This window comes from Lontra canadensis, unplaced genomic scaffold (assembly GCF_010015895.1).
Source record: "Lontra canadensis isolate GAN:19392208 unplaced genomic scaffold, GSC_riverotter_1.0 scaffold41, whole genome shotgun sequence".
Taxonomy (NCBI): domain Eukaryota; kingdom Metazoa; phylum Chordata; class Mammalia; order Carnivora; family Mustelidae; genus Lontra; species Lontra canadensis.
In genome coordinates, this window is record NW_022631035.1 from 1,442,454 (window position 1) to 1,465,137 (window position 22,684).

The window sequence follows — 22,684 nt, forward strand, 5'->3', positions numbered from 1 at the left end:
CGCCCCCGTCCCCGCCCCCGTCCCCGCCCCCGCAGCGGGCCCCGTCCCCGGAAGCCCGCACCCGCTTCCCATTGGCTTGCGGTCCGCCGAGACCCGCCCCTCCGGGCCACGCCGCAGCTTTCCCCTCGCCAGCCCCGCAGGCCCTTCCAGACCGGCCTCTCATTGGTGCGTGCTCGTGGAGCCCCGCCCTCGCGCGCCCTCACTTCCGGGCAGAGAAGCCTGCGGAAGGCGGAAGTGTGCGCCGAGAGGCGGTCGTGAAGACCGGCTGAGGTGGCCGCGGGTGGTCTCTGGCTGCGCTTCGGTGTCTGGGCGCCGGGACGCGGGGGCGGCCGGCGACAGCGAGTGGGGGACGATGCCATGAGGCAGCCGCAGGGCCTGGCGGGGTCTGGAGGTTGACCGTCCCTGCCGCCTTCCCGCGAGGCCGCCTCCTCCAGGCAGTCGCCCGTCCGTGTCAGGGTCTCGCATTCCCGGTGGTCCCAGTGCCTCGGACCGGGGCTCCCGGGCCCTAAGCCCCGCGCGATGACCGCGGCCGCCGCCTCCAACTGGGGGCTGATCACGAACATAGTGAACAGCATAGTGGGGGTCAGTGTGCTCACCATGCCCTTCTGCTTCAAACAGGTGAGTCCAGCGGCGCGGGGTGGCCCGCGGGCCGTCGGGGGCGCTGACCCGGCCGGCCGGCCGGCGTCGGGGCTGGGGGAGGCGCTGGGCGGGGTCGGCGGCCAGAGCCCGCGGTGTGGGAGCCGGGGCCCCCGCCGGCCGTGGCCCGAGCGTCCGCGCGGCTCGCGACTCAGACGCGGCTCGGGCGCGGGTGCTGACCGCAGGGTCCCTGCTACTTCTCCTTGTTTCCTTATTATCGTGGGTTGTTGGCTTTTTTTTTTTTTTTTGAGATTTTAAGCAATCATTAGGCCCAACGTGGGGCTCACACTCGCGACCCGGACATCTGGGGTCTGCCCCCGGGCGGAGCCGGCCAGGCGTCCCCGCTTCCCCGCCCCTTCCCAGAACTCTGACCCCAGCGCGCGCTTGCTTGCGGGGCGCAAGGCTGCAGGCCTGCGGGCCTTGGGACTGGGCGGGGGCGGGGGCGCCGAGGTGACCCCAGAGTTCGCCCACTGAGCTGGGCCGTACGTAAATGTCCGCTCCGCCGAGAAGCATCTGAAATCCACTTGGAAATCGGTGCCACGCGACAGTAAGGCCGCGTGGAGAAGAGCCGCGTCCGAGGGGCCGCGCCCGCTCGGCTTGCGTGGAATCCACAAGTGAACGGGTCTTTGGTGCCTCACCCGAGGGAGGCTGGTGAGCTCATCAACTTGGGCAACTTCTTCCCTAAAAATGAGCTCCTGGGCCTCACGTGTGCCCGGGCTGGGGTTGCTGCGCCCCCTGCGCCCTGGAGGGGGCTGGCGGGTTGTGGGGGAGGGGCTGCCAGCCAGGGGAGGGGCGGGCGGGCCGGCGGCAGGCAGGTGGCTGCGGGCGAGGACCAGTCTGGGGATGAAGCCAGGCGGGGAGAGAAGTGGAAATAACGTGGGCGCCCATCGCTTAATTTTAGGCTAAACACTTTGCATTTTCATACTTAGCATCTTCGGAGTAAAAATAGCACCACATTTTTTTCTTAAATCTGGAGATTATTAATCCCCCACCTCAGCCTCCCAGCCTGAATTGCTTCCGAGTTCCAGGCGAGTTGCTGATGACTGTGCTGGCAGACGGTGGGTAGGAGGACAGGGACTCTGGCCGCTCTAGAACCCCAGGGGCAGCACCTGTGACCTCACGCTGAGTCCCAGCGTGCCCGGCCACTCGCGGGCCTTTCTGGAAGGACTGTGTGCCCCAGGCTGTGCTGAGACTTGCCCGGCCCGGAGCTGCGTCCTGGGGCCCGTGTGTGTTTGGGCCTCTGTGGGTCCAAGGCTGCCCTCCTCCACGCGGGTCTGTAAGGTGCCGTGGCAGCACGGCTCTGCTGGGGCTCCTGGGGAGCGTGCTTTCCGGGGTGACTCAGCCGTGCGCAGATCTGTGTCTGGCGCGTGGTGGGCACGAGGCCCCAGCCAGACTAACGTGCCCAGGAAGGGCTCACGCTTCGTGGTGGAGGCCTGCGTGCGAGCACAGGACCGCAGGGGGTCCCCCCCCGTGCTGAGGGCCTGGCGGACCAGGGGCAGCCTCTCATGTGGGCCCAGCACCTGCTCCCCAGGAAGGCCTCGGCTGGGGCACCGCGGCAGGCCAGGGGCAGTTTGAGGATGTGTGTTGTTGGTGTCTGACAGCCATGTCACGGTTTTGGGGTTCTTTCTGTTTGTTTGATTTTAGTAACTTGGGTACTTTCCAAAAAGAATTAACATTTCACTGAAGGGTGACACGCATACAGAGAAGTGTGCTCTTGGGTGTGTTCTGGGTGATTTTTAAAAAAGTGAACGAACACGTGACACTAACTCCCAAATTAAGGAACAGAGCGCAGCCAGCACCCCCCCGCCCCTCCCGCTGGGCCCACCATCCCACCTGCAGCGCCGCAGAGCAGGGCACTGTGTCGTGGAAGCAGACTCCTGCGTGCCTTCTCGTGTCCCCTGGCGTCCCTGCTGCGGCTGTGCCGTGTTTCACTCCTCTGCCTCCGCTCGGCACCCACGGCGTCGCCTGCCCGCGGCTCCGTGAGCTCCTGCACACGGGCTCGGACGCTCCGTGCGCGTTTCCCGGGGCTGTTTCTCAAGGGCAGGGTGTACGCTCACCTCCAGTAGAGGCTGGTAGGGCACTTGTCTCTTCGGCTTTTAGATCACGGATAAACCCCTCTAAACACCGGCAGGCAAGTGCGTGAACACGCGTCCGCTTCTGCCGGGTGATCGCGGGGAGTGCCATGGCTGGGTCGGATGGTGTCTGTTCAAGTCCTAAGAAAGGCGTCAGTGCCATTTTTCATCTCTTCCCGCCAGAGTGTGTTCACCACTGCTAGCTGCTGGCCCGGGGGGCTGGAAGGCGGCAGAGTGGGGGGCGCTCGCAGGGAGCCGGGGGGGCCAGTGGTTGGCAGCGCGTAGCTAGGTATGCGGTAAGACTCGGCGGGGCCACGGAGGCAGTGGCGTCCCTGGCACTCTTTCAGGGTCACAAAGCACGTGGTCACCCCATGCAGGGAATTGGTCTCTTTCAGTGCTGGGAATTGTCACCTGTAGGCAGGGGAGTGAGGCAGAGCTGGGGCCTGGCATTGGCGAGGGTTGAGGGAGGCCGAGAGGGTGCTCGGGAGCCACGCGGGTGAGGCGGCAGCACCGGGTCACTTTATTTTGTCTCTTTGTCTCCCTCCTCTCCAGTGTGGCATCGTCCTGGGGGCCCTGCTGTTGGTTTTCTGCTCTTGGATGACGCACCAGTCCTGCATGTTCCTGGTGAAATCCGCCAGCCTGAGCAAACGGAGAACGTACGCGGGCCTGGGTGAGGATGGCGGCGCTGGGCGCAGCGGCTGGGCGTCCCCGAGCCCTTGCCTGGGGAGTGCAGCATTCGCGATCTGTTGGGGCCTTGCTCCTTTTTTTTACTTACTTTCCTTCCACTTCATGCTTAAAGAGCTCCTTGAACAGCAGGTTTTCTTCCTTATTTAAAGTTTTTTTTTAAAGATTTTATTTATTTGACAGACAGAGATCACAAGTAGGCAGAGAGGCAGGCAGAGCGAGAGAGAGAGAGGGAAGCAGCTTCCTGCTGAGCAGAGAGCCCGATGCGGGGCTCGATCCCAGGACCCTGGGATCACGACCTGAGCCGAAGGCAGAGGCTTTAGCCCACTGAGCCACCCAGGTGCCCCACTTATTTTAAAATTTAATGCCGTTTTTTAAAAACTGTTACTAGAGGCAACAGGCTTCCCTGAGGAGGTGAGACTTGCTCTCCTGTTTCCCGTTGATGCAAACACCTGTAGAGGGCCTTCCCTTCGACATTCAGGCAGGACCAGCGGCCCGCCCGCCCCCCTGTGCACGTGCTCCTTGTCTGCCTCTCCTGAGTACTCGAAGCCTTCCTCCGGGGCCGCCTGCTGGGGGCTGTGGTGCTTTGCCACTCTGAATGTCGTGGAGGAGATGACCGTCCAGCCCAGGCCGATGGCCGGGATCCAGTCCCCTGTCTCTCTAGCGCTGCTGTTTCCTGATGCTCTTGGTTGTAATTTCATTTCCTGTATGTCTTTTTCCTTTGATTTCGGCCAAGGGCGAGGAGGCTGTGCTTTCTACTTCCTTTTGGTTTGTACTGTTTCCTGGGGCACTCGGCTCGGAGGGCAGGGGCCCGGCGGGCAGGGGCCCGGCTTTCCCGCCATCCTCAGGGTACTGTGCTGTTGAGATCTGGCCTGGGGGCTCTCAGGAGCTGGGGAGAAGCCCTGGGCCCCGGATGGAAACCCTGCTCCCGCTCTGCTGCCAGTGTGTGGTCGGGGCACTGGTCCGCTTGTGCTCTCAGAGTGGAGAGGCGGTGGCGAGAGGAAGTGGCGTGCGCGCTCCAAGGGGCCAAATAGAATAAAAACACGTGCAGGGTCCGCGCCCGTGGGCTGTGGCGGTGCCACTTCTGGTTGCCTCCTAGCTCGTCTGCTTTGCGTCGGCACCGCGGTCCTAGCGTCTGTTCTGAGCTCAGAGCTGAAGGCGCTCCCCCTTCCCTCCTTGCCCGTGAGGACGGTGCTGTCAGGCTCTCGGTGCCGGAGCCACGCGAGGAGGTCGCAGTTACAGGTGAACGGATCCTGCGGAGAGCACCTCCCGCAGCTCCGGATGACGTGTGCTCTGGGGTGCCCCTTCTTCCACCTTCAGGGCTGTGACCTTTGGAGTGATCTTTTTCTCCCCTCTGAGGGTCACCATTTGGCGGGGTTCCCGGAGCAGACGTCCCACGAAGGCCTTGGCTGGGCCCTGACAGAGGACAGGTGACCTTAGACCGCGGAGACTGGTGGCTTTGGACAGCGGTCTGAGTATTCTTCGAAAGTCCCTGAGAAAGCAAACCGGTTTGGCTGGATGAGAGCATCTGCCAGGAAAGCAGACGGACACCCTCGAATGTGGCTGCCCGGGGCTGCTTGCCGTGACTGGAGCCCAGCTGCAAAGAAGATCCTGGTTCACTGGCGGTCCTCAGTTGTGCCTTTGGTCCGGAGCAAGGTGTCTCCGTTGCGTGAGCTCCCACAGACCCCGTGGCCCTGTGGCCCCGTGGGCAGCGTCAGACGCCCTGGGTCCAGCCTGGGGCCCCGCACTGTCACTCAGAAACAGAGGCCCCGCCACTTGCACGGGAGTCGCGGACAGGAAGAGACGAGATCCTCTCGGGCCCTGTGGATCGGCGGCCCACCACGCCGGGGCAGGCTTACGGAAAGGGCCTTTTCTTCTCACGCTCTGCCTTCTCTTGGCCGAGAAACCGTGCGAGCTTGCAGCACAGTTGGAGAGGGCGGCCTGGGACCCGCGGCCCCGGGGTCCGGGACAAGCAGCCTCTGTTGGCAGAGCCCCCAGCCCTAAGACGCGTCATCTGCTGGATCCGTGGGCGCCGGGAGGGTTGGGGGCAGGCATATGGCCGTGTGGCCTTCGGCCAGACCTGGAGACGGAGCAGCGGCCGGAGTGGCCGACGCAGCTCCCACAAGTGGGCTCCACGGCAGGGGTGGGGTGTGCGCAGGGGGCGGTTTCACGGAGGATGTCTGCCACGCGCAGACGCCAGTGAGACTGCCACCGTGCCTCAATTTGGTGAGCCCCTGGCGGTGAACCCAGTGTCGCCCCTTCCCCTGTGAGCGGTTTGTGGTGTCTGCTGGGGAGGGCGCCCTGCCCGGCGGGGATCACGGCGCTGGGGCCGTGTCTGTCGATGGAACCTCCGTGTGTTCGTGGTGGTCTGGAGGCTGCTCTTGGGCCGGGTCGGCGAATGTCACCCACGTCTCACCTGCTTCTCCCCGTGTACATTCTGCTTCATGTAGATTTTTTAAAAAGACTTTATTTATTTATTTGAGAGAGAGAGCACGAGCAGGGGTAGGAGCAGAGGGAGAAGCAGGCTCCCCACTGAGCAGGGAGCCCGACGCGGGACTCAATCCCAGGACCCTGAGATCATGACCCGAGCCGAAGGCAGACGCTTCACTGACTGAGCCACCTGGGCCCTCATGGAGACTTTTCTAAATCTCGTCTTTAGAAGATGGGCATGCCAGCCCGTCAGCCTCCCCCTGGGGTCTCAGCCCCCAGGGCCTCCCCAAGGCCCGGACTCCACTGTGCTGAGTGTGGCCTCTGGGCTCCCCGTTGTGCGCACTAGATGCTTCTGGCACTGTGTCTGGGGTCTTGGGGTCCTGGTCAGCCTGCCGCCTACTCCTGGGCCTGGGGTGGGGCCTGCTGAGGGCCTGTCTGGCCAGTTTTCTCCCTGCCGGTCTTCGGACGTGTGACCCACACGCGTGGATACGTGGCTCAGGTGTGAGGGCAGTGGAGCCAATGTTTCTGGTGCCCGGGGGTCTCTACACCCTTGTTGACCCAACAGACGTTCTACTGGCCTCTGTCAAGTGGCACTGGGGAATCACGTAGTCCAAGGCCTGGCTCCGGGGGCGGCTGGCTTGAGGTCACCCTTCTGTCTCAAACAGCACAGTTTGGTGTGTGAACCACCTTCTCTGCCCTGCTGATGCTGGCGTCCGTGAGGAGGAGGCTTTGGAAAGCTGGTGGAGAGAGCGGGAGTGGGGTCAGGGTCCTGCACTGAACCAGGAAGTCTCAGCGTCAGCCCTGTGTCCTCTGCAGCCTCGGAGCCGCAGGCTGGGCAGTGGCCCCCAGGAGGAGAAGCTTCTGCCCGGCCTCCCAGGGAAAGACTGGGAGAGCCCTCCTGACAGCCGTCCTCGCTCTGCACGAGAGCACTGGTTAGACTGGTACGAGGCCACGCCTCCTCCTCGTCCCCATGGCCCGGCCTGCCGGCTGCAGAGTGTCCGTCCCAGGGAGAGGCAGAACCCTCCTCAGACACCTGCCGGCCCGCTGGGCCTGGCCCGTCACTGTGGTTCCTCCCCTGAGGGACAGTCCCGGGCCTGCTCAGCCCTTCCAGTGCCATGCCAGGTGGGAAGCTAAGGGCGGGGCCTGCTGGGCATTTCTGTTTGGGACTCGGGGTTGGAGGCTGCTGAGGGATCCGCCCTGGAAGTGGGGAGTGGGGGAGCCCAGGTAAGGAAAGGGCTGAGTGGGGAGGCCCGAAACTGGGGCGGCCCCGTGAGGTTGTCCTGGGTATCTGGGTGAAGAGAGCCACCTCCCACCTTGGTCCCCTGACTTGCTGAAGTATTTTCCGGTTCCCCGTTCTCCAGGGTGCAGGTGTGTTCTGGGATGTTTTCTGGCAGCTGCTCCGAGCATTCGGAATGCGCCGTAGCTGTTCAGCTTCCTCGCAGAGAAGCATCGGCTGGGCGCGGGGCCACCTCTGCGGGGCACTGAGTTATGTGTCCCGTCCGGAGGCGCGTTGCCCATCGGCTGTCCTTGGGAGCCTCAGAGCGCCTCCCTTGGGTGACAGCAGGCCTTGGGCTCCTTAGTCTGTGAAGGGCTCAGCTTGGCCTTGCGTCTGTGACGAGTCAGACAAGCCGGGAAGGCCAGCGTGACCCTCAAGGCTGGTGCTGCTTACCGGCCTTCTGCCTGTTCATGGCCTCTGTCCCGTGTGTGATGTGCCAAGCTCCCCGCACTTGGCGACACTGTACCTCTCCTAAGTCACTGGGAAGTGACAGGCACCAACTGGCTACATGTTTCCTGCTCTCTGAGTCTCCTCAGAAAGGGAAGCTGGGCTGGGCTGGGCTGTCGCGCGCACCCCTTTCTGGCCGCTCCTGGGAGATGGGAACTTGCTAGAGGGTGGGGGGACGTGGGTTTCCCAGGGCCACGGTCGGGTCCTGCGAGGGGCCTTGCCTTCGTCTCTCAGCTGCTCAGGGCAGTTCTGCCGTCAGGGAGGAGGGACAGACATCTCTTGTCCGCTGCAGGACACGCTGTTCTCAAGCCCGGCTCCTTGATCGTCTACCTCGAGGGGGGCAGGCCCGAGACCTCTTGTCCCTTCGCCCCCCAAAGTGCCCCACTAGAAAAGATTCTCTGAGTTTCCCTCTGGAGTCACAGTGGGTGAACCTGAAGCCCTTAGCCAGGTCCCTCTGGCGTGGGCTGCAGAAGCATGGAGACCCGTGGGCACTGGGCGCACCCCCCCCCCCCCCCCCCCCCCCCCCCCCCCGGGCTTCCCCAGCCTCCCTGGCTTCCCGGCTTCCCCCGACCTGGGCGCATGCGCGGCCTTGGTCACGGGCACCCCTCCCCCACGGCTGCATGCAGGGGACCACCGCTCACGGGGACAGGTCTCCTTTGTTATTTCTAGTGAAAAAAACCAACTGCCTGTGTCTTTCTCTCCTTTTTATTCTTTTCTCTGTGGTTTCCGTTAGTTGAGTAGACCCGAGAAAAGCATGGGACCGGAATCTTAAAATGCCCTCCCTACACCCCTGAAATGCCAGACCAGCAGGTTTTTGTCCAGGTGCCCCTCAAGGCTTCCCGCGGGGGTGTGTGCGGGTGTGGCGTCCGCGCCGTCCGACTGACCCCGCTTCTCTCTCTCTGCGCTAGCGCTGCACGCCTACGGGAAGGCGGGGAAGATGGTGGTGGAGACCAGGTACGTGCTGGCGCTTGGCCACCTCTGTCCTCCTCTGTCCCCCTCTGCCCTCCTTCACCCGCCCTGAGGAGAAGCCTGAGGGCCATCACACCCTGAGCCGCGCGTCTCGGACGTGGACTGCTTTACACAGTGGTACTTTTCTCGAGTGTCACTGACTCAGTAGTTGAAAGCGGCATTTGTCGTCACCGTAAAGAAATTTGTGTTTGGGGCCGAAGTCCCATGTAAGTCCTGCTAGGGAAGATGTGAGAATGGGGAACTCGGGGAACTCAGCCCTGCTCCCCAACCCCGTGTGCCCCCCGCCGCACACGCGGTCGCCTCGAGGCCGCGTGGAACGGTCCTGTCTTTCCCCCTTGGAGTAGAGTTTCGTGAGATGAGAGAGTTGCTGGGAAGTTGCCCTTTTAGGCTTGTAAGTTAGGGAATCCTGGACTCGGGAGCGGCCTCTGAAGGCACCTGACGGTTCTTTTCACTCGCGGAGCACCAGGGCACGTTTGCAGCCCTGGAGGGAGCCACGCGGCGTGCCGTGCCGAGAAAAGCACAGTTGTCCAGCGTCCGTTCGCTGGGAAGAGCGAAGTGCCCCGGTCCCAGCCCAGGCCCGCGGGCGGGCGTTTGCGGGACACTGCCTCTTCCTCCGGCTGGCCTCGGCGATCACGGGCCAGCCGCGTGGTGGGGGACGGGTCTCAGTGGGGGGTGGGAGGCGAGATGGCGGGGTCCGGCCCGGTCCGCCCTTCAGCCCGACCTCTGTCTCTGCAGCATGATCGGGCTGATGCTGGGGACCTGCATGGCCTTCTACGTTGTGATCGGCGACTTGGGGTCCAACTTCTTTGCTCGGCTCTTTGGGTTTCAGGTGAGAACACGCTTAGGGCCCCGGGGCCTTGGTGTGCTCGTGGCTGCTCGTGTGGCAGCTGCTGGCGACACCCCTGCAGGGCTGCCTCTCAGCCCCCGGGGGTGGGGGGCAGGGGCAGGGTGAGGCCAGCTGCCTGCGGTAGGTTAGGAGAAGCTTCTGGACACTCTGGGGTTAGTTCCAGGCCCGCGGGTTGGAAGCTCTGGGGACCACTGGGGAGGCGCCTGCCCGGCCCGCTCGGCTCCCCGCAGGTGGTCGGCACCTTCCGCATGTTCCTGCTCTTCGCGGTGTCCCTGTGCATCGTGCTTCCCCTCAGCCTGCAGAGGAACATGATGGCCTCCATCCAGTCCTTCAGCGCCATGGCCCTCATGTTCTATACCGTGTTCATGCTTGTGGTGAGTGCTCCTGGCGGGGACAGGAAGGTGCTCGGAAGCTGGGCAAGGGGTGGAGTCGTGCCCGTGAGCCCTGGCGGGGCACGGGGGCTGCCTGGATCTGGGCCGGCAGGGCAGCGATGGTGCCCAGGCAGGGGTGCAGCCGATGCCCCAGGAAGCGAGGTACGGAGGCCCCTCGTTTGACAGAGAGACATTTCATGTGCAGTCAGTGATCGGGACTTGTGGCGCGGACGCCTGGTCACAAGGGGACAGGTGGTTTTCTAGATGAACATTCTTTGCCACCCGGTTCTGGGTGGCCGGCGTGGAGTGCATGCTTGGAACACTTGTGTCCTTCCGCGCGCCTGGAGGCCTCTGAGTGGGAGCCTGTGGGGCCTGAGCCCGGGGCCTGACCGTCATGGTGAGGGTCAGACGGGCCCACTCCTGAGTGCACAGCGTGAAAGCCTTTGCCATGGGTTTTCCTAAGAAAGCTGAGTCCTTCCCAGCACCCCAGCAGCCTCCTGGGGAAGGCTGCCCGGTAAGGTCACGTTGTTCTCCAGACAGCCTGTTCTCTGGGGGTTTGTCTTTTAAAATGGGAGGGCGGCGGCGCCTCAGTCGGTGGAGCGTGCCGCTCGTGATCTCAGGGTCGTGAGTTCGAGCCCCACGTTGGGCGCAGACCCTACTTAAAGAAGAACAAAGTGTCCAGATGGCCCTGGGAAGGGCCTGCCCAGTTTGCAGGGACCGTCCTGTCCCCTGAGGCAACTGAGGTGGGGGTGGCAGGTGGGCCTCACTGTGCCCTGTCTGCCACGTGTGTTCAGGGCACGGGCAGCTGCCTCAGAAGCCCCGCTGGCTGTGTGTGTCCAGCTCGTGGCACGGCGCAGGGCGGGAAACCACGGGTGCGGGGCCCCATCCAGCGGCATCAGGTCTCGCCACGGGAGCGTGCGGCCATCTTCCGGTAATGTGGCCCGGGCCACGGTACTCGGCCCGGTGCGGGGGTCCCGATTTGCACCTCGTGTGCCGATCTGCCCTGAGCTCACCTTTCTCGTCCCCGTGCAGATCGTGCTGTCCTCCCTCAAGCACGGCCTGTTCGGTGGGCAGTGGCTGCAGCGTGTCAGCTACGTGCGCTGGGAGGGTGTCTTCCGCTGTATCCCCATCTTCGGCATGTCCTTCGCCTGCCAGTCGTAAGTACCGTCTGCTGTCCGGGGGCCCGAGGCGTGGGGGTGTCCCTCGGCGCGGGGGGTCGCGGGGAGACGGGCGTCCTCTCTTGTCTGGAATTGGCGACGCGGGCCACCATCGCGTGATGCCTCCTTCTGTTGTGACTTGTCCCCCTCCAAGCTGAGGGAGAGAGCTGTGTGTATTTTTATCCAGAGAGAACTCGACTTTATTCCTGAGATGTGCTGCCGGCAGGACTGGGGACAGTGCCCAGTTCGCCCCCCTCCCCCCAGAAGAGTTGGCTGTGGGGAACACAGAACAGCCCCAAACCATCTGATTCACACAGTCCCAAGCATTTTGCCAGAACTGAGCTGTTCGTGTGAGAATATTTAAAAGGAAATTGCACAAACATTGACTTCCGAGTGCCGCCGGGCGCCTCCGGAGGCGTGTGCGCGTGCGCGAGTGTGCGTTCTCTCTGGCACGCAGGGCTCTGGGAATGCAGATCAGGCTATTTCCATAATTCCAGCAGCGCTACCTTCGCCACCGAGCGACAAGAGCCAGTGATTCATGCCCGGTCGGAGCGGTAACCCGCTCAAAAGAGAGGCGTAAATCCGGCACGGACGGGAAAAGACCATCGGTACCCGGGGGGGCCCGCTTCTGCCAGCCCCCCCGTAGCTCCAGTGGGCTTGTATTGTGCCAATCGTAAACTAATGTGGCAGATAAAATTTGCTCGTGCTGCTGTGTTTACACCCACATGCGAGATCCAAATCGTCATTTCCCACTTACTGTCTCTCTTGGCAGCTTGGTTCCGCCAGAACACGCTCTACTCTTGCAGTTTAATGTCCCCATTATACTTGGTGACAGAAGTTCCACTCTCTCACGACATACCTTGTTACCAGTTGTCCTTTTTTGTCTGTGAGTTTGCTTTTTGGAGCAGAAGCCAGTGGTTGGGCTTTTTGGTGGCAGCTGCGGGGTAGCCAGCCCACCTCTGTTGGGTTTGGGTCCTAGGTCAGATGGTACGTTCTGGAAGGTTGTCCTGCTCGAAGGGAGCACTGGCCCTACGGAGAGCGCCCATGTTCTCCCCAGTGAGCGATTGGCAAGGACGTCCACAGAGCTTGGAATGACTGGTTTGGGGACCTCCCCTTAAAAACATAGCATTTGCCAAGGGTGGAGACCAAGCGCTCCCCTCCCGCTGCATCTCTGCACGAGCGTGCATGAGAGACGGGCCTGCCGGGTGACTGCCTGCATGACTGGTGTCCTTTCTGCGGGGGTGGGCCAGGCTGCTGCTTTGCTCTTGCCGTCTGGCCCTGTCTGGTCTTACTTCCTAGTAAACAAATCCAGAACCACGAGGCCCTGTGGCCCAGAGAAGCAGCCTGGGGAGTGCCGAGCACAGAGGGGCCTGGTCCACACGGAGGCCCAGGTCTGTGCGTTGGGGCTGCATGTGGGAAGCTCTGTCTGACTCGGGTAAAGCAAGTCTTGGAGGCCGCTCGGCAAGGTGGGCGGTTTGGGTACGCTCCGTGGAGTGCCGAGGTGGTTCGTCATGGACGTCTGTGGCTCCCAGTAGCTGGGTTCCAGGGGCACGGGCAGGATTAGGGGGCCTTTCTGCACTTGCTCATGCGCCAGCACGGGGCACAACCTACTCCCCACGGTACCTGCAGCTCCTGGTGTGTGCTGGGGGCCAGGGGTCGGGAGAAGTCCCCGTCCTGGGGTCTGACTCTGCTTCCCCGAGTTGTCACTCACTGGCATGGACCCTGGCTCAGCCCGAGGAGCTGTCTGGCACTGAGATGTTGGTGCTGTGTCCCCTGCGGGCCTTCTGCCATCCACTTGGGCTGCACGGGCCGGTGCTCCCTGGCGCCCTCCAGCTGGGCCGAGGGGAGGGCAGCTTTCCAGGGCGACCCCTGCCCACTGTGGGTGCCCCAGCGGGACAGCGTGCCCGAGCTCCTGTTGGCCAGTTCTTCCCACCAGTTCCTATTTGCTTTGCAGTGATGTCTCCTCTTACTTTCTGGAAGGTGGTTTCGGGGTTTGGCTCCACTCAGTGCTGTGCTTGTCCATTTATTGGCAACCATTTTCTGCACCTGGCGTATCCCTGCCAGCTGGCATTCAGCATGCATGACCGCGGGCCGAGGCGCTCTGTCCCTCAGCCGCTGGGACGCCACAGTACATGGGCGGGAGAGTGGCCGCCTTCTGTTTGGACACCCCCGAGTCCGGCTTCCCTTCCCAGGCCTGCACATAGACCTCCACTGCCCACCCCTTTTCCCGGCCCTCCCCACTGCTCCCCACAGGGACTGTCCGCTGTTTGCAGAAGGCCCAACGGCCGTGTCCCTTCCACCGCCCAGCAGCACTGCGCTGCTGGCCCTGGGCCATGCGTGGGATGGAAGCTGCCTCTCTGTCCCTGTGGGCTCCAATCAGCAGCGCTGAGGCGAGGGCAGGTGGCCCGGCCCTGCTTACGTTTGTTTAACTTTCTGTTCTTTTGACGGCGGCGCTCTGCACTGCTTCCTGCCTCCCCTGTCAACATGTGGCTTCACTGCCTCCTGGCACTCCGTGCGGTGGTCACGCTCCTGCTTCTGCGGGACAGACAGCCTTTCATTCTGTGGCACTTCTACAGTGTTTGCAGATAGCTCATTAGGGGGGTGCTTGGGGCCACCCCGCCATCTGAACCTCAGCTGTGGCCTGGAGTTACCATGGTGGCGGGTGTGGTTGGAAGGACGGTGCTGGAGACTCAGGGGGGACTGGGGACCTGGGGACAAGGGCAGGCAGAGGGCGTGTCTTCCTCTGAAGTCTGCTTGGTGAAGTCGCTGGTGTTTATACAGTCAGGTTCTGCCCACCTACGACAGCCTGGATGAGCCGTCGGTGAAAACCATGAGCTCCATATTTGCCTGCTCCCTCAACGTGGTCACCGCCTTCTACGTCACGGTAGGAGCCCTTCAACTGTCCCGTCCTCTCCTGTGTCAGAAACCGCTGGGATCTCGACCCCCCTGCAGGCCTGCCCTTTTTTCCTTTCCTGTCGGGGACCCAGTGGCCACAGGGCAAACCTGCCGCTCGGCTCCGCTCCAGGACCGCGCGCAGATGCAGACACGCTCTGCCCGGGCGGCTCCCATATCTCTCCCATCCCGGGGCCCCCATCACGCTGGCGGGGAGTCTCTCCTGACTCCTTTTCTGAGACCTTTGCTCATCTGCTCTGGAAAGAGGCACGTCTGTTTACAGAAACGGGGACGTATAAAAAAGCAGAGGAAAAAATAACCTTCGATTTGGGTAGATTTTTCTTCAGGTCCCCATGTTGCCGTTTGTCCTATGCGCAGTGCGCCCTCTAGCCCGCGGCTCTGAGCCGCAGGGCACCCGCATCCTCGTTAGCTCCCCCAGCGTTGTCCACGGGGATTGGCCGTCCATGGTGGGCGCGGTTTGCCCCGCGGTGCCCAGCTTTGGCTGTTGCTCCCGGGGAAGATCGGCCGCCCTGCGCCCTGCGGGGCTTGCCGGGAACCCTGAGGCTTCCTTTCTACATGGTAGCTCGCTGCCCTGGGGCCTGCTGTTCGCGCGGGAGGCAGACTGGAGCCTCCCGACAGCCGGGCCTTCTGGCTGCGGGCACGCGGGCTGTGGGCCAGCGGTCCTACGGGCAGTGTGGTCCTGCGGACGCTGCTCAGGGCTGTCTCCATGACCGTTCCCCCCACTGTCGCCCTCCCATAGGTCGGCTGCTTCGGCTACGTGAGCTTCACCGAGGCCACCGCAGGCAACGTTCTGATGCACTTTCCCTCCAACCTGGTGACGGAGATGATGCGAGTGGGCTTCATGATGTCCGTGGCCGTGGGCTTCCCCATGATGATCCTGCCGTGTCGGCAGGCCTTGAACACGCTGCTTTTCGAGCAGCAGGTAAGGCTCTCGTGGCCCTTTAGGTGACCGTCCACCAGCAAAATGCTGCCCTGCTGACCTCCAGTGTGTCCGCTCTGTTGGCTTGGCCGGTTCTCTAGCTCTGGACTGTGGCAGGGAGAGCTTTTTCTACTTAAAAATGGAAAAGTTTCGGTTGAAGTGAAATCTCTTATTTTTTAAATGTTTTTAAAATATTTTATTTATTTATCTGTCAAGAGACAAAACGAGAGAGGGAACACAAGCAGGGGGAGTGAGAGAGGGAGAAGCAGGCTTCCCGCTGAGCAAGGAGCCCGATGCGGGGCTCGATCCCAAGACCTTGGTATCATGACCTGAGTTGAAGGCAGATGCTTAACGACTGAGCCACCTGGGCACCCCAAAGTGAAATCTTCTAATAGGGATTTTTAAAGAAATTAAATGTATTTATTTGATAGAGAGATCACAAGTAGGCAGAGAGGCAGAGGGGGAAGCAGGCTCCCCACTGAGCAGAGAGCCCAATGTGGGGCTCGATCCCAGGACCCTGAGACCATGACCCAAGCCGAAGGCAGAGGCTTTAACCCACTGAGCTACCCAGGCGCCCTTAGGGATTTTTTAAAAACCAACTTTGGGGGGCACTGGGTGGCTCAGCGGGTTAAAGCCTCTGCCTTCAGCTCTAGGTCATGATCTCAGGGTTCTGGGATTGAGCCCTGCATCGGGCTCTCTGCTCAGCAGAGAGCCTGCTTCCTCCTCTCTCTCTCTGTCTCTCTGCCTGCCTCTTTGCCTACTGTGATCTCTATCTGTCAAATAAATAAATAAAGTCTTAAAAAAATTAAAAAAAAAAAAATAAAAACCAACTTTGGAGAAAAGAGACCGTGCCAGAGCACACAGGGGTCTGTCCACACGGGAGGCGTGGAGCCCTGACTCCCCAGTCCCCCGGCTGCTGCCCCCAAATCAGATGGAGCGGAAACCCCGAGGGATGAGGGGTGGCTGGGAGTGCGGAAGAGCCGGCTTCGCAGGCAGGCACTGACATCTGGGCACGGGGGTCAGCGTACTTTGCTTTTACGTTTATGTAACTGGACATTTTAACAGTTTGGATCAGAGACGGCGCAAGAGGCTGAGTTCTCTTCACTTCCGCGTGAAGGAGTGAAGGAGTCCTTAATGAGAAATTTTCAGAGGTGTGGGTTGGAGCTAAGAGTCTCTCTTGCTGTTGCCAAATTAAAAACAGAAGGTCCGTATGTAACTCGTGCCCCAAGACGTGGGGTGAAGCCGCGCCTGCTTTGGGAGCCCATGGACCCGCCTGCAGTTTTTCTCCATGGCGGTGTCCTGTGTCTCTGGGTCGAGGTCCTTGAGTGTGATCTGCGGTCAGCCAGGACTCCTGGTGGCCACACACGTGGAACTGCTTAGGCCACAGGATGGGGGGTGGGGAGTGAGTGGGTGGGGGGGGGTCCCAGAACTCCAGGAGACAGTGCGTCCAGTAGCCACACTGGGGAAGGTGGGCCCCTTGGCCTTTGGAGCACCTAGAACTGGGCTCGTTGTCCACAGGATTGTCCTGCGCTCAAGGCAGCTTCCCGCCAATTGTGCATCGAGACAGCCCCTCGTGGCAGAGCCAAGCCCTGAAGGACTGGCCGTTCTTCCCCATCCCGTCCCCGTTAGCTGGGCAGGTACCTGGGCGCCAGGCGTGGCACGATTTAGTACCTGGTCCCTCGGGGGCAGCGGTGGGGACAGCTCTTGTCTCCCCCATGCCACCCCCCACCCCCGCACTGTGAGCTGCTGGCCTCCAGCTTTCCCCCTTTGATGTGCACACGTGCTCTGTGTGTGAACAGCATTTGTGTTTCTGTATATAATTTTTACCGTTTAAGAAACAGTCCACGGTGGCATTAGAGGCGATGTTAAATCAGGGAAGAAAATTCACCTCCATCCCTCCGTCCTCCCACAGCTGACGTGGCGTTTGTGCGCGTCTCTGTAGAGTCCTTTCGCTGAGTCTCCTGCCTTCACTGGGTGTCTCCATGGAAACCCGTGACGCCGCCGCACTTTTGCTCTTCCAGCTTTTGTGGGAGGCTCTGCTGCGGTGGGTCCTTCATGCTTGACCTCCCACGGGTGCTCTCTCCCGACCACACGTACCGCTTCCCCTTCTCCCTCTCCTCTTGGAGTATCGGGTAGGCTTCTAGGCAGGAGTTCTTGGGTCAAGGGTTGTAGCCCCAATGCCCCTCCTCGCCGGACCCAGTGCAAGCTGTCGTCCTAAGGTCGATCAGAAATTTGGGCTGCAGCGCCCCCCAGTCCATCCTAAGAAGGCCACCTGCATTGAAGGTCTATTGTGGAAATGGGGGTGATTTGAAATTCTAGTTACGGAAGGTTCTGAGGCTCCCCTGGAGTGGTGTTGCCCGGCCCAGGAATAGGAACCGTGGTCAGCCCTTCCTGTGTGCCCAGTACTGCTCTAGAAGCTTCACTCCAGCTACCTGACCAGAAGATGGTTCTGGTGAATGGGCCTTGGAGGAGGAGTAACTTTGGGTTTGGTTACGCCACGTCCTATCCTCTTTCCTTCTTCTCCGAAGCACCTGGAAATGGGGGCGCGCACGGGAGTGTGTGTCCCTGGGGGTTCTGCTCTACCCGGAAACCATCAGCCTGGCTCTGTGGAGCTCCCTCTGGCTTCTGGTCGTCACGTTTTTTAATCTGGCTTGTGCGCTGCTCCAAGGAAAATGGAAGGTCCTGCTGGTAACATTTCGGAACAAAGTTGTAAACTCTCCGATCTGTTCCATCCCATGCCTGACTTGAGGAGCAGCCTGGGCCTTCCCGGCCCGGAGCTTTGCTGGGGTGGGTTACCGGTTGGGTCACAGTCTCGCGGGAACACCGCTCAGCCAAGTCATACCGTGTCTGGAGTCACCTGCTGGCCTCCCACGCACACCTACCTGGGCCACTGGCAGAGCCCTTTACGGGCATCCTTGCTAGAGGGCGGGGAGGCAGTCAGTCATTTCAAAACCTTTCTGTTTTTGTTTCCTCTCACCCAGCAAAAAGATGGGACCTTTGCTGCTGGAGGCTACATGCCGCCCCTGCGGTTCAAAGCACTCACCTTCTCAGTCGTGTTTGGAACCATGGTGGGTGGAATCATGATCCCCAACGGTAAGTGGGAGGACTGTCCCGGGGACTGGTTTCCTGCCCGCTCTGTCCTCTCCCCTGTCCTCCATGCTTGCTGTGACATGGAGGGACCCCAGGGCTGACGCTGCCTGGAGTCTCTGTGTTCAGCTGATACCCAGACTCTCACACCACCCTCTCTAGTCCCCTAAAACACATGTAGAGGCCATCTGTGAATCTTTCGTTTGGCCCCCTGGGAAAGGCGTGGGCCACTGTAGTAGCCTCAGGGAGCCGTGGGCGTGTGGAAACCTGAGCCAGTGACCCCAGGTGGGACTGACACGCGAGAACACCAGCCTGGTCGGTGGAATTGGTGGGGATGCTGTTGGTTGATTCCTGGTTTTGATGACACATCACCAAGGGACAGGGAAGGGCCTGAGCGAAATTTGCGCTGTCACACATGGTGGGGAGGTTGGCAATTTAAGAGGAGCTATCCGAGAAGCCCCTGCTGGGTGCCCAGAGGCTCTGAGAGGAGCCAGTGCTATAGGCCTCGCCCTGTGCTGGGCCCCGCGGGAGGACACCTGCTCCCTGTGGCTCACCGAGGTTCACGCAAGCAAGGGAGGGAGCCACGTTGCCCCCATTTCACGGGCCAGGAACTGAGGTGCAGGGAGTAGGGAGCTTGCCTGGGACTCCTGGCTGGGAGGATGGGGCCTCTGGTTCTCACGGGGCTGCGGATCGCTCCCCGATGCCTGCGGTAGCAGCCAGGATGCCCCTCACGTGCTTGTGGGCACACAGGCTGGACTTGCAGAGGCACGCGTCTCCAGGCCCGGAGGCAGGGCTGGCTTGCCTGCCTGTGCTGGCCAAAAGCCGGCGCTCGGTGCCTTTCTGGAACCCCTGGCGCTCACCCCCTCCTCTCTTTCTCGTTCCCAGTGGAGACGATCCTGGGCCTCACGGGTGCGATGATGGGAAGTCTCATCTGCTTCGTCTGCCCGGCTCTGATCTATAAGAAAATCCACAAGAACACCCTTTCCTCCCAGGTGAGCGCTGCTCAGCCCCACCCGGGACTGGTGTGGGTCATGTTCTCAGACAGGCTTCTTAGTATAGGAGGCCTTTGGTTTGGAAGGTCTGGGAGATGCGGGGCCAGGCCAGGCCGCTACCTCTGTACGTGTGGGGGTTCCCATGGGCCCAGGGTGCGCGCGCGTGTGTGCGTGAGACCTTCTTACTTCACCTGAGCATTGAAGACTGAACTGCTTTTCCCCAAGCATGTGTGTGTATGGTGACAGGATTATCCGTGCGTGTGTGTCGCACACTCCAGGCCCCTCCCCGTTCCTATCTCCCACTGTCTCACTAGGGGACTGTCTATGGGGTCACCTCTGCCATGCTCTGGTGTCATAGAGAAAACCATGCTGTTTCTCCACGTACGTGAGTGTTGGGATGCATTTGAGAACATGTCTGTGGGAAGATTTCTGGAAAAGGAATCCCCGTGTCCGAGAGAAGGAGCACGTGGGCGCGGGAGGCTTTTACCCAGAGCCCGTACAGAGGTCAGTGCCGTTGCTGCGTGGCCGAGCCCAGGCCTCTTTTCCCGTCAGTGGTCTGCAGGGGAGTCAGGTGTCTTCTCGTGTGTTTACGAGCTACTGCATTTCTCTTCCTGGGAGCCATCCACGCGATTTGCTCACCTTCTACGGGCTTACGGAGCTTTTTCTTTTTGGGATGTCCCGGTGATGGTTTCAGGAGTGCCGCAGAGCGAGCATGCAGCAAAGCACCTGATTCCCTATACAGCGTGAGGACTGTTTGCCAAGTGAGCCCAGCCATGGAGCCACCGTCCGGGAAAGGTTTAGAACATTCCAGCACCCAAAGCTTCCCCGGGGTGTCTCATGGTCTTTCCCCGCCAAAGGTTACCGCTCTTCTGTCTTCTAACGTTTGGGAATAATTCTGCTTGTCCTTGGAGTGGACGTGGACAGAGTCTCAGTACGTGCTGTGTGTCTGCTTCCTCACTCGGTGTCATGTCTGAGGTCAGCCGCGAGGGCCGCAGCCTGCCCGTTCTCCCTGCTGCGGGGCTCTGCGCGGGCCCCCTGGAGCACACAGTGGGGCTCTCCGTGCCGCTCGTCGGGGACGTGCGTCCGGGTGTGGGTCACTCCCTGAGGTGGGTGTACTGGATCCTGGGCTTAGGGGTCTGTCCAGTTTCAGGAGATTTTTCCAAGCTCTTCCCAGGTGGGCCTCTGGCCTCGCGTTGGAGTTCCAGCCGCGCTAGCCCTGCTGCCCCCCTCGCACGGGCTGGCCCTTCTGAGGGGTGAGCAGGGGCTCCATCTGGGTCTTAATTTGCAATTCTCAGATGACCGACTACGTTGAGCATTTCGTCATGGGCTCATCAGCCGTGTGAGTGTCTGGCACGTCCTGCCCTGTTTGTTAGCCGGATGGTCTTTTTCTGAATGATTTGTGGACGTTTTTCAAGCTTCTAAATCTTTTTTCAGAAATACACATGGCAAGCGTTCTCTCTTGGCTGCCTCTTCGTGCTCTCTGATACCTTTTCACCAACACGTGTTCTTCGTTTTGTTTTCTTATTTTATTTTATTTTTACTTATTTAATTAAAAAAAAAAGATTTTATTTATTGATTTGACAGAGACAGAGAGATCACAAGCAGGCAGAGAGAGAGGGGGAAGCAGGCTTCCGCCTGAGCAGAGAGCCCCACGCGGACTCGATCCCAGGACCCTGAGATCACGACCTGAGCTGAAGGCAGAGGCTTAACCCACTGAGCCACCCAGGCGCCCCTATTTTATTTTTTTAAGATTGATTTATTTTAGAGAGCGCACACATTCAAGTGTGTGCAGGGGTGAGGGGCAGAGGGGGAGGGAGGGAGAATCTCAAGCAGACTCCGTGCTGAGCTTGGAGCCCGACCTGGGGCTTGATCTCACCACCATCAGATCATGGCCTGAGCCGAAATCAAGAGTCGGACGCCCAACCAGGCATCTGTGCTGACTATGCCGCCAGGTGCCTCGGTGTTCTTCATGCTAGCGTAGTTCCGTTTGTCCCCTTTCTCTCTGGCTGGGTGCCTTTTATGTGCCGCCTGTCACAAGGCCCTGCAGATAGCCTTGTAGGTCATGTTCTAGAAGCTATTTGTTTTCTTGTCCTCATTCGGGTGCAAGCTCCGTCGGGTGGGGAGGTGGGGTGAAGGCCCTTAGCTGATCGCACCCCCCCTTTCCCCAACAGTGTGGTGTCACGGCTGTCATCAGTCCCCTGTTTCCCTGGGGGAGTGCTGGGGACACCTCTGTTGCTGGTCTGTCAGTCTGTCCTCGTCCTCATGGCCCTGCTCCGAGTGCTGTGGCTTTACAGTCTTCACAGTGGGCGGCAGGTGCCCTTGACCTTCATTCTTCTTCCCAGGGTCTTTCCGTCACTGGCCCTTAGCATCTGCAGCTGAGTCCGCTTGCAGGCCTCCTCCTGCACAGCCGTGTTGGACTTTGATGGGTTTGTGCCAGACCACGGACCGGAGGACTGACCCGACCCTTCATATCACAGCATTTCCCAGTTTTCCTTATGTCTTCTTTCGCCCGCGGCTTCTTCAGATGTTCAGACTCTGGGGGATTTCCTCATAATCTCTTGTACTGATCTCTAGCGCGACCCCATTGTGCTTGGAGAACACACACTGAAGAATGTGAATTTCCTCCTGTGACATGTTGGAGACTTGCTTGCAGCCCAGCGTATGGCTTGTGCCGATGGCTGCCGTGGGCTGCGGGCAGCTGTGTGGTTAGGTCAGCTGTACTCGCTGCAACGGTCCGATTTCACATGTTCTTGCTGTTTCTTTAATCTTCTTTATCAGTTATGGGGAAGATAGAACGAGTTCACTGTAATCGTGGATTTGTTTATTGCTCCTTTAAGCTGTATCAGTCTTTGCTTTTTATCTTGAAGCTGTGTTATTAGGAGCATACAGTTTCAGGACACTTACATCTTGTTAAACTGACCCTTTTTCTTGTGAAATGTCTCTGTTTATCTTTGAAATGCTTCTGTCCTTAAAATGGTCTTGTCTGATACAGTGTGACTAACCCAGCTTTGTTTTGGATTTATATTTACACGGACAAGTTTTTTGTCTTTTCTGATCTTCTATGCCTTTATACTTACGGTGTATCTCAGATAATGGCATACAGTTGGCTTTTGTTTCCTTTTGTTTTTATCCAATTTGTTAATAGGGGTATTTAAGACTCTTTATAGTGAATGTAATTACTGATTTGGGGGGGAATTAAAGCTTCCATCTTACTCTGTTTTTACTTGTCCCATCTGTTCTTTTTTGTTTGTTTCTTTCTTGCTGACTTGGATAAATCACACATTTTAAGTATTCAGGTTTTATTTGTCTTTTAGCTGGAGGTGCACATTTCTGTTCTAATGGTCGTACAGAGCAGTTTAGTATGGGTCCTCGGTTTATCAGAGTTGACTATGAGTTGGTTTTACCAATTCACAGACAAGCCAAGCATCCGTGATGTTTTGCCTCCATTTACCCTTCTCTGGCCTGTGGTGCCATTGTTTCTGTGTATTTTAATTTTATGTATGTTTTAAACATTGCGAGATGTTATTATTGTTTTAAAATTGCCAACATTTCTTCTTATCGAGCCTTTGCAGCCTCTTGGTTTTCTGTCACTTGGTCCTGTCTTCTGGCATGCTTGGTAGTTGGTGGCCATTGTGTTTGAGAAATGGTAGAGGTTCTAGATGTTGCTGTCTTCCAGCAGACAGAGGAGGGCAGAAGGCCTGTGTTCAGTTAAGGGGAGGCTGTTCCTGGTTTGCCTCACTCCTAGGGCACAGCCCTTCCAGGGTCTCAGCTAAACGCCCTTGCCCTCACATTGGTAAATTCTCTGCTTAGCTTCTGTTGTCTCGGGCAGCTGCTCTGGGCACCTCTCTGCGTAGTTGGCATGTACCTTAGGGAGAATTGCATGC

General features: G+C 59.8%; 1 protein-coding gene across 4 annotated transcripts in view; it reads left to right on the forward strand.

Annotated features, from left to right (window-relative positions):
- Positions 1–273: 273 nt before the first annotated feature.
- Positions 274–22,684, forward strand: part of SLC38A10 (solute carrier family 38 member 10) — a 40,380-nt gene continuing 17,969 nt past the window's right edge. For 2 of the 4 annotated variants that reach the window (XM_032870407.1, XM_032870408.1), the window contains exons 1-10: positions 520–618; positions 3,261–3,378; positions 8,454–8,499; positions 9,250–9,343; positions 9,592–9,735; positions 10,765–10,889; positions 13,671–13,773; positions 14,542–14,724; positions 17,703–17,814; positions 18,694–18,800. In XM_032870407.1, the coding sequence (XP_032726298.1) occupies positions 520–618; positions 3,261–3,378; positions 8,454–8,499; positions 9,250–9,343; positions 9,592–9,735; positions 10,765–10,889; positions 13,671–13,773; positions 14,542–14,724; positions 17,703–17,814; positions 18,694–18,800 (1,131 nt within the window). Of the gene's footprint in view, positions 619–3,260; positions 3,379–4,712; positions 4,862–8,453; positions 8,500–9,249; positions 9,344–9,591; positions 9,736–10,764; positions 10,890–13,670; positions 13,774–14,541; positions 14,725–17,702; positions 17,815–18,693; positions 18,801–22,684 lie in introns of those variants that run through there. The other 2 variants (XM_032870405.1, XM_032870409.1) reach the window with 2 other exon arrangements.